Source organism: Mesoplodon mirus, assembly GCF_964341445.2.
Source record: "Mesoplodon mirus genome assembly, chromosome: 7".
NCBI classification, from domain to species: domain Eukaryota; kingdom Metazoa; phylum Chordata; class Mammalia; order Artiodactyla; family Ziphiidae; genus Mesoplodon; species Mesoplodon mirus.
The window spans coordinates 27,808,460-27,825,164 of record NC_138983.1 but is presented as its reverse complement, the minus strand read 5'-3'; the positions used below and the strand labels follow the sequence as shown (position 1 = coordinate 27,825,164).

The window sequence follows — 16,705 nt, the reverse complement described above, 5'->3', positions numbered from 1 at the left end:
ACTTAAACTGTCCCTAGAAAAGGCGATATAACCAAATGTTTATATTTCAAAAATAGTCTGACTGATTCCAATTCAGAATAGCCAAGATAACTAAAATGACATAAAAAAGTGAATGAATAGATTAGGCACTGTTAGTCTCCTTGAAAGCAAGATTTGTCTGTGAAAAAGCAACCCAGATAATCTATAAGAAGAAGTTGTTGGCAATTCACTTTTTTTTTTTTTTTTTTTTTTTGCGTTACACGGGCCTCTCACTGTTGTGGCCTCTCCTGTTGCAGAGCACAGGCTCCGGACGCGCAGGCTTAGCGGCCATGGCTCACGGGCCCAGCCGCTCCGCGGCATGTGGGATCTTCCCGGACCTGGGCACAAACCCGCGTCCCCTGCATCGGTAGGCGGACTCTCAACCACTGCACCACCAGGGAAGCCCTGGCAATTCACTTTTAAAACTGATTTAAGTCCTAATGTACTGTACTAAAAATAATTTGTCCCCTCAGGGAACTAAAAGAGTTGTTATTACACTCAGCTGAAAGCAGGATAAAAAAAGCACTATAACATTCTATTAAGAATACATACAGGGCTTCCCTGGTGGCGCAGTGGTTGAGAGTCCACCTGACGATGCAGGGGACACGGGTTCGTGCTCCGGTCCGGGAAGATCCCACATGCCGTGGAGTGTCTAGGCCCGTGAGCTATGGCCGCTGAGCCTGCGCGTCCGGAGCCTGTGCTCTGCAACGGGAGAGGCCACAACAGTGAGAGGCCCGCGTACCACAAAAAAAAAAAAAAAAAAAAAAAAAAAAAAAGAATACATACAGTTGATTCACTTTGTTGTACAGCAGAAATTAACACAACATTGTAAAGCAATTATACTCCAATAAAGATGTAAAAAAAAAAAAAGGGAAAGAAAAGAAAAGAAAATCATGAGGGACTTCCCTGGTGGTCCAGTGGCTAAGACTCCGCAATCCCAATGCAGGGGGCCTGGGTTCGATCCCTAGTCAGGGAACTAGATCCCAAGTGCTGCAATTAGAGATCTTGTGTCCCACAACTGAAGATCCCACATGCTGCAACTAAAAGATCTCACAAACCACAACTAAAGATCCCACATGCCACAACGAAGATCACGCATGCTGCAGCTAAGACCCAGTGCAGCCAAATAAATAAATATTTTAAAAAAAGAAAATCATGAAATTACATTCTTAGATGATCATCAGCTAAAAATTATTTAAAAATATTTTATATGTGGGATAGAAAGAGATAGTAATTGTTTAGAACACTCTGTTAGTTTTTTTTTTTTTTTTTTTTTTTTTCGTACGCGGGCCTCTCACTGTTGTGGCCTCTCCCGTTGCGGAGCACAGGCTCCGGATGCGCAGGCTCAGCGGCCATGGCTCACGGGCCCAGCCGCTCCGCGGCATATGGGATCCTCCCAGACCGGGGCACGAACCCGTATCCCCTGCATCGGCAGGCGGACTCTCAACCACTGCGCCACCAGGGAGGCCCTAGAACACTCTGTTAGTTTTAAAATGCAATTTTAATTTGGAAATCTTCCACCTCAGCATTTAGAGAAACCTTCTATAAATATAGCAGAACTACCCCTAAGTACCTGTTATCAATAAATAATTGATTCTGCTTCATGCCTCAAAGGCCGACACACTGTTCCAGTTCATCTGAGAATACATCAGCCTACAGCTGGGTAGGGAAAGTTTCTTATTATGTTGTTTCCTTGAAGTAGCTACAGGAATGAAGCTAGACTTTGCCAGTCATCTGGCCTCCTAGTGGTAAGTTGTAAAATGGGAGGATCAGATCTTCTTTGGCACAATATATTGAACTCACACTGTTGGTGATTAGTTATCTTTTGTGGGGGAAGGCTCCTGGCACAGCAGTTTTTACTGTATTACATACAAATGTAACATGAAGTGACAGAGGCAAAACACTGTAAGAACACAAGAACGAGAGAAAATAAGGAAAATATAAATATAATAAAAAGTAAATTAAAACCACAGATAATAACATGAGAATAAAGTGACTCATCACTGCAAGGTTGCAAAGAATGGATTTAATACATATGGGCAGATTTTGTACATGTACAATGTGTTAATTAGTGAAGAAAAGCACAATCTTTGTAATATAAGTAAAGGAACAACAAATTGACTATATTTTAATAATTATTTCTCATAAAATGATCACAAAGATGGCGGGAAAAAGGTGGTAAGGAAAAAAAGGATGAGACGAGAAGTTTTAACCTCAATCAGGAGGAAAATGTCTTTACTCATAGAGAAAATTGCCTCTCACTGATAATCATATTAATACCAATGGATCTTAGATTACCATTAGCCTTTATGAACTTGACCCCTTTTCAGGTTGAAACTCATCATTTTCTTTTTCATGAAAGTAAAAGACTTCTGGGCATTGTTTTTGACTTTCTATTCAATTGTCCAGAAGAGAGTTACTTCATTTTCTAGGTACATCATAATCAAAGTTGATGGTAACAGACAATAGTGACAGAAAAGAAGTTAGGATCCAGACAAAGAAATAGAAGAAGCACATTTAAACAAACTATAAAAACCAGGTGGTAGGAAAAGTGTCACATGAAAATAAAAGACTGACGTGTTAAAAAAAGGGCAAATAAAACCAGAGTTAGAGACTCAGAATCTAAGAAGGAATATGAGAAAAAAGCAGAAAGAAAATGAATAAATAAAATTACAGTTTCACAAAAGACATCACAAAAGATAGAATAAAAAGTGATGTAGTACTATTTTGAAAAGGAAAATTGGTAAAAATAAATTCTAACAGCAATAAAAAATGTGCAAATACACATTATATTAGCATTGGCATTTGTATAAAGGACTACTTAAAAATTCTATTTAGAAATTTTTTTCCATTGTCTTATTGGGAGGAACCAATGTTTTTTCCACTGTCAATTGGGAGGAATTATCATGAGAAAACTATGTCTCTACAATATAACCACTGGGTAATGATTTTCTAAAAATTATCTAGCCATATAGCTAGCACACTGTGTCAATGATCTCATATGTTGCTAATATGCACTCATAGCTCAGAGGAATAAAGCAAAACAAAAGTTAGCTGAAAGTCTAGATTTCACTTTCACCTAAAACTTAGTGACATATAAAAAAAATCAATCTGTTCTAAGATATAAATATGATCTAGCATTTCTATAAGGAGATTAACACAATCCCTAATTTAAGAATAGTTTCTTCAATGCTTTTATAGTCCACATTTTCTTAACGTAAAAACTATGGCATCACGTTTAGCCAGCCAATAGTCAATACCTGACAGACACTTTTTTGTTCTTTCACTTTCTAATAGAGAAAAAACACAGGAAAAAATACCTCTTGTCTCCTCTGCTTTATATTTCTGAGAAGTGCAGTAGAGCATAATAGTTGAGTTTTGGCTGTGGAGTTAGATACATTCGGGTTCAAACTGTACCTTCTCTACCTAGCAGCTGTGTGATCTTAATGAACCTCTCTAGGTCTTTGTTTCCTCATATCTAAAATGGAGATGTCTAAAATACTGTCTACCTTACATTCCTCCCAGAGTTGTTTTGAGTACTAAATAAATATAATGCAGGTTAAGCACTCAGCATGGTGAGTGGTATATAGCAAATATCATCTGCCTTGCCATTCCTGTTATTATCACTATCCTACCTGTCCACAAGTCAGACTCTAGGAATAATTTATGTTTATTGCATCATCTATCTTTTTTCTTCCCATAAAATAGAAAAAAAAAAAAAAAAGGAAGGGCTGTAACCCAGGCAACAACCATCACATCTCCAAGTTATGTTTGACATAATCTCTACTAAATATTGAGCATTTATATAGACAACCTTCTTTAAGCACTTTTATCCCCTTCAGAATTCAGTTTAAGCTGCTGAAATAATATTCTTACCTTGGTAAATCATTCGAAATATATTTGTAAATTGGGTGAACGGTATCCCCATTGAAGGTGTCTTCAGGGTTGCTTCGCTGTGATACCTCCGTGGTTTTAGTCAAGAGTGATAAAGGAGACCGAGAAAGCACTGCTCTGTGATCTTCTGTCATTGTCAGCTCAAAATGAGGAAGAATGTTATTTAATTTAAAATGTAAAATCCTCCTGGGTTATTAACTGAGGCTGGGCATTAATCACAATTTACTTCTCATCATGTTCTAGAGCATGTAGCCGCTGCTAAACGTGAAATCTCATTAGAAACGAACAGAGGTGAGAGCCTAAAGGAAGACAAAAATATGAATCTAAGTCTTTGATAAGTATAATCCTATTTAAGAAACAAATGATAATTTGTCGCAAAGTATTTTAATTTTTGCTATTTGCTAAAACATCGCTAATTATACAAACTTAACATGAGGAATATGTTACTGAAAAGTGCAGCACAATGCTTTTTTTTTTTTTTTTGCCCTTTCTCCTTCCTTTTTTGGAAGCTACCTTCCCCTGATTCTGTTGGGAATTACGTGGCCATGCTTTCCTGGAAGTGAATGTATCCAAGGCTAGACAATCAAAGTACCTTCCCCAGACACAGGGGGGGGAATCAGAGTTTAGATGGAGAAGACAAAGTAGTGCTCTGTTCTTTAGAATTGCTAGCTTTAAGAACAATGTAAACTTCTACCATTGAGAATGAAGCAAAAACAGATGAAAGAAAAAGAGGTGGAGAGAGATTAAAAAGTGAGAGATTCCTGATGACAACATTTGAATCTCTGAACTTTGCTATTAAAAACAACCACATCTCTTGAGTTTCCTGGGTATGTGAGTGAGCAGATTCCTTTTTGTTTGTTTAAGCTAGTTTGAGTTGGGATTCTATTTGTAACCTAGACATCTTGAATAATGCACACAGACAACCTAAAATTTCTTAAGACCAAAACAATATGTTCATAAGAAATGTTATCAGTGAATGTCATAGGGTCCTTTCCAGGGTATAATCACCCCATTCACATGCTGATACAAATAGCTGCAAAGTCTCAGGTCTGAGTACCCCACTAAGGTAAGGAGGAGTCCCAAGGTAACATGACATATCACAACTAAGGGAAGGATATTACTTGTAAGGTAATAAAAAATGCTACTTTACATTTTTTCTGATATTCTGAAATAAATGCATTCATTCATCCACAGGTTATTTCTTGAGCACCTACAATGTACTTGGCATTGTTCTAGGCACTCAGAATTTTTTTAGTTAACAAAGCAGAAAATGTCATGCCCTTGTGGAGCTTACGTTCTAGTGGAGGCAGATGATAAATAATAAACATAAGATATCAGTACATCGTAAGAGGTTAAATGATAAATGCTATGGAAAAAGACTGATTAGGAAGGATAGTTTGGGAATATGAAGGTGGAGGGAATTGCAATTTTAAATAGGTGTGTCAGCATAGGCTTCACTGAGGTGGTAATATCTGGGCAAAGACTTGAAAGAGTCAAGGAAATTAGCCATCCAATACCCAGGAAAGAGTAAGAAGGCCGTAAGGTGGGGTATATCTGGCAGATGAGAGGAACAGCACAAGTAGATGAATAGGTGAAAAAGAACAAATGTAGTTGTGATGAGGTTAGAAAGACAATGGGGGTGAGGGGGTGGAGATAACATAGGGCCTTTAGGACACTGTCAGGACTTTAAGTGAATCAGAGAGTCCATGGAGTGTTTGGAACAGGGGAGTTATATGACTTAAAAAAAGATAATTTTGGCTGCTTTGTTAAGAATGTACTGTATCAAATGCAACAAAATTTCAATGTCCTAATTTGTCCATATATTAATATCTTCTAATACTTGTATAAATTCTCTGTGGTAGAGACAGCTGTCTGCCAACAGCCATTCTATCCATTCCTTCCTTCTTCTATGATACTAGAATCCCTGATTCTTAACTGAGGCATATGGCTGCCCAAAATAAAGACTATTTTCTAGTCTTCCTTACAACTTGGTAAAGCCATATAAAACAAGCCTGGCCAATCAAATATTAGTGGAAACAATCTATGCAGGTGAGTTCATCTTTCTTTTCTCTCCTTTCTGCTACCTAGAATGAAAACATGAAGGCTGGCACTAGACAGGTCATCTTTATCTTTGATATGATGCTAGGGATGAAAACCATGCCCCAGGGAAGATGGAAGCAGTTTGAATCTCTGACAACATGTAGTACCATACCAACTCTAGACTACCTACCTCCAGACTTTTACATTAGAAATAAATTTCTAGCTTGTGCAAAACAATGTTAATTTGGGTCTTTGTTGTTTGCAGTTGAACCTAATCCTGAAACTCCTGATATTCCTTGAACTAAGTTGCTTTCAAAAACCTAAAATATATGACATTGGCTTAGACTTAAGAAATGGAAAGAACACTAGGATGGTTTGGAATCTAAATTGAATTGAGAGTCCAGTAATTTGGGTCTTTGGGTCCTTTTAGGCTCACCAAGCTTCCCCAATCACATAAAACAATTCCTTAAGGTAAATCAATCAGTCAATCAATCTCTCTCTCTCTCTCTCCATATATATATATATATATATATATATATATATATACATACATATGTACATATACATATGTATATATAATGTATTATATTAATATATTATTAATGTATGTATAATTATATATTAATTAATGTGTGTGCATTTATATATACACACAGATACATCCTGTTGGTTTTGTTTCTATGGAGAACCCCGTTACCCTTCTTTCAAAGACCAGGTCAGCCTGCAGGCTGAGCTAGAACTAGAGCCAGAAAGACTTTCCCGAAGCATGGACCAGTAGAGCCAGTCAGATGATGGAAGGCAATGGGATCAGTAGTGTTGATGTGGGTCAGGAAGGAGCTATGGCAACCACAGTAACACCAAAAGCACCAGCAGCAGAAAGAGACAAACTGGCCAACAGTCTCCTCATCTGGGAGACGGCACCTGAAGGACTACCTTCTTGAACTATGATTAACTCCTGAGATAATCTACAACACAGGAAGCTCAAAGCGTCTGATGCTAGACTTGCTGCAAGTTAAGCTTACGGAAGAATAAAAGAACTATAATATAACTTATACTCACAAGTATTACAGAGGAATACATATCAATAACACATAAGATCATGTCTTTCTCTGCCACTTTCTAGCTATGTGACCTTGAATCTTATAACCTTTCTGAGCTTCGGTCCTCTCATTTGCAAAACCAGTTATCCGCATGGTTATGAGGACTAAATAAACAAAACTGTGAATGTGAACACGTTTAGCATAGTGCTTGCCACATGGTAGACATCCATTAAATGTTAGGTGAATCTGAATCACTATCAAAGTAAGAAAAGGTATCTCTTTCTACATAGTTTAATAAGAGAAGGTACTTTTCTCTGCCCAGCACTCCTCTGGTCTTCCAACTGGAGACTAAAGGGCTGTTGCCCTTCACAGTCTCCCTCCCCCTTTAAGTCTCACAATAGGAGGGCTGAGGCTTCCACAACAACCATTGCCTGCTCAGTTCTCATAGATCAGGTTCTTCTTAATTGGGGAATGCTTATAAGTGAAAAAATCCAACTGCGTATAGCAAGGAAAATCATATGATTAGAGAGTAAATCACCTTGCAGAACGAAATCCCTTGAGTATCCTTGTGTGTTTATTATATAATCCAATTATTAAAAAATAAAAAAATTTGCACTGAACTACTCAAAAATATCTCTTGAAATATAGCAATAGCTTTACTTTTTACTTAATGAATGATTACAATCCCAATCTTCACCAAAAGAGGTAATCATTTTAGTGATGGTTATAGTTTTTTTTTTCACATAAAACGCCTTCTGGATGCTTTTAGGTGGAATGAGTTATGTAAGTGTGAAATCACTGCCATTATTAAGTGCAATATTTCTTCTGTAATGTTACTTTAAAAACTGTGTCATCATGGGCTTCCCTGGTGGCACAGCGGTTAGGAATCCGCCTGCCAGTGCAGGGGACACAGGTTTGAGCCCTGGTCCAGGAAGATCCCACATGCCGCGGAGTAACTAAGCCCGTGTGCCACAACTACTGAGCCTGCGCTCTGGAGCCTGTGCTCCACAACAAGAGAAGCCACCGCAATGAAGAGTAGCCCCCGCTTGCCGCAACTAGAGAAAGCCTGCCTGCAGCAACAAAGACCCAACGCAGCCAAAAAAAAAAAAAAAAAAAACAAACAAACTGTGTCATCCTCACTAAAAGTAGAATGTATTAACAGGTTAAGTAGAATATGCAGACTACAGTAGGTTTTCAGATAACATTGTGGCACATTACTAATTAAATGAGAATTAATTGTTAATTAGAAATTAAAGAAATAAAAATGTGTTAATTTTAATTTGACTAACATTAAATACTATGGTATTTTAGTAGAGTACAGAAAAAGCCACTGCCTTATGTTTTGTTAACACATGTAGAGTTTATTCACTGACATACTGAAAAACCACTAGTTTTCTTTGCTTCCCATCCGTTAACAACTTGACATGAATACGAGTTCTCCTCTAATAGATCTGCTCTTCCCCTGTTTTTTTAAAAAAGCATTCAAGTTCACAGTGGTTATGAGTCTGGACACTAGAGCCAGAGTGTCTGGGTTTAAAACCCTGCTGCCCATTCACTGGCTGTGACACTTTGGACAAGTCATATAACCTCTTTGTGCATCGGGTTCCATCATCTGTAAAATGGGGTTAAGAATGGTAGCCACTTCAGATAGTAAAAGCAAATTGTGGGAGAAATTTATTTGCATATTTAAAGAATTATGCTGTCAGGAGTTTCCATATTCCTTAGTGCCTGTTTCTTTTGCAGTACAAATTTTCGAAGAAGAATATTGAATACTTCAATTCATTAGTACCTTGGTGCAAATGATTTTTATCAGTTCTATTTCTTTCTTCAACTGGAAAGGATTGCATGAAACCACCTGGGGAAAGAATGAATAAATAGAGGCACATAGAAAGTGGGAAAAGAAGGTAGAAAGGAGAGAAGCAAGATCTGTCACACAGGTTTCCTAGTTCATAATTTTACTGTTAACCATGTACAGAAAAATATTTTGTACAGAAAAAATATTTTGCTTGATTTTTCTATTATTTCTTTGAAAATTCTCAAGAAAAATGTCAATAAGTTGCTTGGGAAAACTTAAAAAAAGAAAAAAGAATGGTAGCCACTTCATAAAGTTGATGTACTTGCAACACAGTAGATACCAAGTGTCGGCTATTAAAGAGGGGAGGCTTGATGGTCTTCAAGTCAGGGCACTGAGTACCAATAACCAACAGTACATGGAGACTTTGCAAGGGGCATGCAAGTGTGAATAGTTTTAAGTAAATCAATTTCCAGATCCTTGGCTTCCAGATATATGCTTTCCTAAAAGGCATCTGCCCAAGAGGCTGCCTGTCCCAACTATAATTTGTCCTTGGAAAGTCTCCATTCTGTCATTTTACAAAAGAAAGGCATTCCTTTAATGCCCATTCCAGGGCCTCAAACCAAGAGACAACTCCACTATTCCTTTAATAAAGAAATTATAAGTGTTCCCCACTAACCTATATCATTAATATATATATATTTCCAATAATTTTTACTTTTTGTATTTAAAGAATATCAAAAATGACACTGTATCCAAGCTGCTCTGAATAAATGTATACTAAAAATAATTATAATAAAAATTAAATCCTAGGGAAATGTTCCAATAATTACAACCTTATGGTCATAGGACACTTAAAAAATTTGTTGTTATTGTATCTTAGACTAGCCAATTAAAGACTTTCAAGTATAAAAGATAAGAAATGGAGTAGATAGATAAACAGCAAGGATTTACTGTATAGCACAGGGAACTATATTCAGTATCTTGTAATAAACTATAATGGAAAAGAATTTAAAAAAGAATATAGACATATACATATATATGTTTAACCAAATCACTTTGCTGTACACCTGAAATTAACACAATACTGTAAATAACCTATACTTCAATTAAAAAAAAAAAGAAATGGAGTGGAAATAAGTTTAAGGAGAAAAAAGAAGGATGTAAAAATTTCAACTGTTGAAGAAGAGCCTGTTAGTATTTTTAATGTTTTAAAATCTCTATAGCATTCAGGCCTGGGGCCAAAATGTTCCATGAACATGTGACATCTTGTCATGCCTGAAAACAGGAAGTTATCAAAGACAAGCGGGGCATGTCAAAAGGACATAGGAACCAGCTTGAAGGGGATTCCACTGGCCAAAGATGGGGCACTCTGAACATAAAAAAAGTAAAGGATTGAAACATTAAACATATAAAAATCCACGAGTACCCAATACTAAAATAAAATTGTATAACTTCATTATTTCATAATTCACCTTTGTTACTTGCTAGGGCACCAACTTACTGTTCTGAAAAATAATAAATGTACTTTTCCTGCTTTCCTAAATGGGCTATAATTCAGGATAACCAAATAGATGATGAGAGAAAATTCTTCTTCATAGAAGAGTCATAGCTAATACATGTAGATGGAATAAAAGAATTAGCAAATCACCATAGTGCATAATGAACTAACGGATCCAGATAATGTTTGTCCAGGTAATGTTTGTCATTATTAGATCAAAGAGTGATGGGAAACTTATAACAGATGAATCTGACTGATATCACCTATACCACTGATACATATTAATATGTCACTAAAATAAGACAATCAGAAATTGTTTCTCCTTATATGACTCCACAGGAATTATAAACATAGGACCATCTATAAAGCATTCTCGCCGCAAACACTGAATGTAATCAAATCTTTAGATACAATTTCTAGTTTGTGAGAAATGCGGGAAGGGAGAGAAACATGTTACATGTTAAATGACATGGCACAAAATAAAGAGGAGGGAGAACTGTTACAAACGAAAAGAGACTGAAGAATCATATCAACCAAACGCAATGCATAAACCTTGTTTAGATCTTGATTTGAACAAACCAACTTTAGTAAGACATACATTTTTGAGGCAACTGGTGATATTTGAACACAAACTGGGTATTATTGGTATCGAGGAAATTATTTTATTGGGTATGGATAAAAGGTATTGTTATGATAAATACTATCTGTTAGAGATATGAACCAAACTATTTTTAAATAAAATATTATTTGGATTTGCTTTAAAATACTCCAAGAAGAAAAGTGAAAGAGAATATAAATAAGAATGGCAGAAGTTGATGGTTGTTTGTATTGGGTAAAAAGTATGTGGGCGTTTGTTTTATTATTTTTCCTTTTGTGTTTGAAAATGTTCATAAGAAAATGTTTCTTAAAAATCATATGGAATTTACATTTTTTTTTTTTTTTTTTTTTTTTTTTTGCTGTACGCGGGCCTCTCACTGCTGTGGCCTCTCCCGTTGCGGAGCACAGGCTCCGGACACACAGGCTCCGCGGCCATGGCTCGCGGGCCCAGCCGCTTGGCGGCATGTGGGATCTTCCGGGATCGGGGCACGAACCCGTGTCCCCTGCATCGGCAGGCGGACTCTCAACCACTGCGCCACCAGGGAAGCCCGGAATTTACATTTTATTTATGTTTATTTATTTATTTATGTTTAAAAGACTAATGTAACGATTTTAAAAAGTCAGCATTCTTAATATACCAGAAATAACATCTTTTCCAACTATTTAAGCTTATAATGAGAAATTTTAAATGCCAACTTAAAATTGTGCATGGGAGTATATAAGCAAAACTATTTGAAGGTCACTATTCTAGCCAATAAGTACCTCCAACCTCAGCTTTGAAAAGGAGAGAATTTAAGTAAGACAGAGCTGACACACATACCCTCCTACTCTTCTTTACAGATAAACTGGTATTTGCTCAGTTTTCCTGGGTTTACTTAGGAAGGGCCCATTCTAGAGGTGAGAGACAGGTTCTCATAATTCCTTCATTGTGGACAAGGTCCTTAAGATTATCATAGACTCACCATAATTTAACACTCCTTTCACTGCTTGTTATCAGTCCCTCAACCAGATAGGGATTTTAAGCATTCGCTTAAAATCTCAGACTGTGAGGGAGGATTACTGAAGTTCAAAGTGAAGAGCACTGCCAAGTGGAAAATTACCTTGAACACATTACCAAGCAAGCTAATCCAGAGGGCTCACAGACAAATTAAAATGCTCCATTCACACAATTTACTAAAAAAATTAAAAACACACAGTGATAAGCAAGGGGAAAGAAAGCAATAAACTAAGTTAAAATACTTAAGATAGGGGGAGAGTGGCAGGATCACGCTATCCAAATCCTGCTCTTTCTGCCCATATCAGCCTTCCCCATGATGGTATGCTATAAGAACCAGAGTTGAGATGTAAGCCAGTGGCCCAGACAGAAGGTACCAGGAATTAACGGGAGAGACACAGAGGCAGTTGTGCCTGGCCAAACCTGTAGCTTGCCAATTAACTTGGTGAAGAGCTATAGGTTTTATTTGCATTTCTTGGGCACAGTTCTTTGGGCCAAAACGGGACCATACTGGATGTTATTAGTAGGTGGTCAGTTTAGGGACAACACAGCGATCAGCCCTGAAGTGGCAAGATTATGACTTAGTCTACCTTTCTACTGAATAAATAAAACTTGTCTATTCTATCATATATGCCATTTAGTCACTTTATCTTGGTACGTTTTATAGGTTACTAACTTATGTATATTTAACACAGCTTCTGAATTCTGCCTTTGTTTCTCAAACTACTTACGCATATCTTTTTTTTTATTGGCTGCACAGCATGCAGGATCTTAGTTCCCAACCAGGGATCGAAACCTGCGCCCCCTGAAGTGGAAGCGCGGATTCTTAACCACAGGACCTCCAGGGAGGGAAGTCCCGCATATCTATACTTCACACAGCCTATGAATTACACCTATACCTCATAAGCTATTAGCTTACTTACTACCTATGATCAACATTTCTTATGTTTCATCATCTCATTTTTTTTATCTTGTACGGCTGAATTGAATATTCAAATCACATTATATTGTGCCTTCTAGTAGGCTAGAGATACAAGGAGCAGTGGAAGAAAGCCACAAGAAGACAAGAAGAGACAAGAAATGTGGGACTGCCATCATCTTAAAAGGCTTTAGGTGCAATTAGAGCAAGGTTGCAGGATACAAGGTTAATATACAAAAGTTAATTGCAAACAAGTAGAATTTGAAATTAGAAACATTTGCACAGAACTCAAAAAAATGAAATACTGAGACATAAATCTAACAAAATATGTACAAGATCTATATGAGAAAAACTACAAAAGCCCAGAAATAGACCCACATAAATACAGTCAACTGAACTTTGACAAAGGAGGACAATGGCAGAAAGACAGTCTTTTCAACTAATGGTACTGGAACAACTGCACGTACACATGAAAAAAAAAAATCTAGACACAGACCTCATACCCTTCACACAAACTAGCTCAAGATGGATCACAAAACTAAATGTAAAGCACAGAACTATAAAACTCTTAGAAGATAACATAGGAGAAAACCTAGATGACCTTGAGTATGGCAATGACTTTTTAGATACAGCACCAAATGCATGATCCATGAAAGAAATGACCAAAAGTCCAGATTTCATTAAAATTAAAAACTTCTGCTCTGTGAGAGACAAAAGAGAATGATAAGACAAGCCACAGACTGGGAGAAAAGATTTGCAAAAGACATATCTGATAAAGGACTATTATCCAAAATTTACCAAGAACCCTTAAAACTCAACAATAAGAAAACAAACAACCTGATTTTAAAATGAGCCAAAGACTTTAACAGACACCTGACTGAAGAAGACATACAGATGGCAAATAAGCATGTGAAAAGATGCTCCACATCATATACCAGCAGGCAAATGCAAATTAAAATGACATTGAGATACCACTACATACCTATTAGAATGGCCAAAATCCAGAACACTCACACCACCAAATGCTGGTGAGGATGTGGAACAACAGGGGCTCTCATTCCACACTGGAAGAGTGTTTGGTGGTTTCTTACAAAACTAAACACACTCTTACCATATGACTCAGAAATCATGTTCCTTGATATTTATCTAAATAATCTGAAAACTTATGTCCACATTAAAACTGGCACACAGATGTTTATAGCAGCTTTATTCATAACTGCCAAAAGTTGGAAGCAACCAAGATGTCCTTCAGTAGGTGAATAGATAAACAAAGTGTGGTCTATACAGATAATGAAATATTATTCAACACTAAAAAAATAAAATGAGCTATGATACCTTGAAAAGATATGGAGGGACCTTAAATACTTATTACTAAGTGAAAGAAGCCAATCTGAAAAGTCTGTGTACTGTATCACTCCAACTATTGACATTCTGGAAAAGGCAACACTGTGGAGAACTTAAAAAGATCAGTAACTGCCAGAGGTTGGGGGTGGGGTGGTAGAAATTAATACATGGAACATAAGATTTCTATGGAAAGTACTCTGTATAATACCATAATTAATGGATCCATGTCATTATACGTTTGTCCAAAACATAGAATTGAACACCATGAATGAACCGTAATGTAAATTGTGGACTTTTGGTGATTATGATATGTCAATGTAGGTTTATCAATTGTAACAAATGTACCACTCTGCTGGGGGATATTAATAATGGGGGAGGCTATGTATGTGTGGGAGCAGGGCTTATATGGGGAATATCTGTACCTTCCCCTCAATTTTGCTGTAATCTTAAGCTGCTCTAAAAAAATTAAGTTCTAATTTTTAGAAAAGGCTTCAGAAGGTCATTGTTCTGCAGTTCCCAGCACAGAGAGCTAGTCCATATTTGATAGGAGAAGAGTCAGAGGTAACTTCTAAAGACCAGTCCCAAGCAATGCATATTTGGAAATCCTTAGGCAGACTTCTTGGCCATATCCCTCCAAGTCAGAATGTATCTGTCTATTGAGGACTACTGTAGCATTCCAGCAGTGACATATCATGGTTCCTGACATCAGATTTGGCCTCAGTGATTTAATTGCCATTAACCTCCCTCCAATGCTGAAACAATGTCTCCACACCACAGTAGAAGCCATTATATCCCGCAGTAGCACCCTCAGGTATATAAGATATTATCAAGGTAGATAATGACCTTGGTTCAGGAGGTCATGCTGAGCTGCTACACTTATTAGGAAACACCTGGAAGGCTGCCCTTTCAGATATCTCATTTTGTAAAGTCCCATCTCCCAAAAAGCTTGTCTAGAAGGCCGACCATTCAATTCAATGAAGGAAGACACTTGATTTCTTCCTGAAATCCACCTTTCTGGTGCCCTATAAACATGTAAATTACATATTAATCACCTATATTACTAATTATTATTTTTTAAATTAATTTTGTGACAATAGAAATATAGCTTACTATAGAAGTCTATTCTTTCATAATGTAATAGTTTTATTCCAGTTGTATTTCATAATGCAATAGTTGTCATCAAAACTTGCTTCATCATTTTGGAGGGGCCGCGGGAGACGTGGTGTAGCTGTGGGCTTGCTCTGCTGTTCGCTAGGCTTGGTGGGAAGACCTGTTCTCGAGTCCGCGCCTTTCGTCGCCGCCATGTCGGGAGGTGGTGTGATTCGTGGGCCGGCAGGGAACAACGACTGCCGCATCTACGTGGGGAACTTACCTCCAGACATCCGAACCAAGGACATTGAGGACGTGTTCTACAAATACGGTGCTATCCGCGACATCAATCTGAAGAACCGCCGCGGAGGACCGCCCTTCGCCTTCGTTGAGTTCGAGGACCCGCGGGATGCGGAAGACGCGGTGTATGGTCGCGACGGCTATGATTACGATGGATACCGTCTGCGGGTGGAGTTTCCTCGAAGCGGCCGTGGTACAGGCCGAGGCGGCGGCGGGGGTGGAGGTGGCGGGGCTCCCCGAGGCCGCTATGGCCCCCCGTCCAGGCGTTCTGAAAACCGAGTGGTTGTCTCTGGACTGCCTCCAAGTGGAAGCTGGCAGGATTTGAAGGATCACATGCGTGAAGCAGGTGATGTATGTTATGCTGATGTTTACCTAGATGGCACTGGTATCGTGGAGTTTGTACGGAAAGAAGATATGACCTATGCAGTTCGAAAACTGGGTAACACTAAGTTTAGATCTCATGAGGGAGAAACTGCCTACATCCGGGTTAAAGTTGATGGGCCCAGAAGTCCAAGTTATGGAAGATCTCGATCTCGAAGCCGTAGTCGTAGCAGAAGCCGTAGCAGAAGCAACAGCAGGAGTCGCAGTTACTCCCCAAGGAGAAGCAGAGGATCACCACGCTATTCTCCCCATCATAGCAGATCTTGCTCTCGTACATAAGATGATTGGTGACACTTTTTGTAGAACCCATGTTGTATACAGTTTTCCTTTATTCAGTACAATCTTTTCATTTTTTAATTCAAACTGTTTTGTTCAGAATGGGCTGAAGTGTTGAACTGCATTCTTGTGTAATATCCCCTTGCTCCTAACATCCACATTCCCCTCGTGTCTGATAAATTGTATTTTAAGTGATGTCATAGACGGGATTGTTTAAATTTAGTTAACTCTCAAAAAAAAAAAAAACTTGCTTCATAAAAATAATAGTTCAGTTGAAAAAAGGTGGTGAGGTTAAGGACTGGAGTTTGAAACTCTCAAACAAGTTTTTTTTTCCCCTGGTGGAATCTCAATGATAAATGTTTTTGCTTGTTTGTTCTGTTCTAATAGCTGTAACTGTACAACTCTATAAACTAAATATACTAAGATAAACCCAGCCATCTAGTTTTGCCTTCTATGCTACCAGAACTATGGTTAGCAGAGCAGTTTTTGTATATTCTTATCATATTATTATCACCCATTG

At 37.8% G+C, this 16,705-nt stretch overlaps 2 protein-coding genes across 2 annotated transcripts in view; one reads left to right on the top strand and one right to left on the bottom strand.

Moving 5' to 3' along the window:
• The window catches only part of DCDC1 (doublecortin domain containing 1), a gene marked incomplete at its 3' end in the record, with an annotated part of 460,818 nt that overhangs the window by 433,578 nt on the left and 10,535 nt on the right, over positions 1-16,705 (bottom strand). Inside the window, 1 exon segment of the mRNA XM_082627300.1 lies at positions 3,895-4,052. Within this exon segment, the coding sequence (XP_082483426.1) occupies positions 3,895-4,046 (152 nt within the window). The 5' untranslated portion in view covers positions 4,047-4,052.
• Positions 15,342-16,203, top strand: LOC309807577 (serine/arginine-rich splicing factor 1-like). The gene has a single exon (XM_082627401.1). It carries the CDS (start codon positions 15,442-15,444, stop codon positions 16,186-16,188), a length of 747 nt encoding a protein of 248 aa, XP_082483527.1. The 5' UTR covers positions 15,342-15,441; the 3' UTR covers positions 16,189-16,203.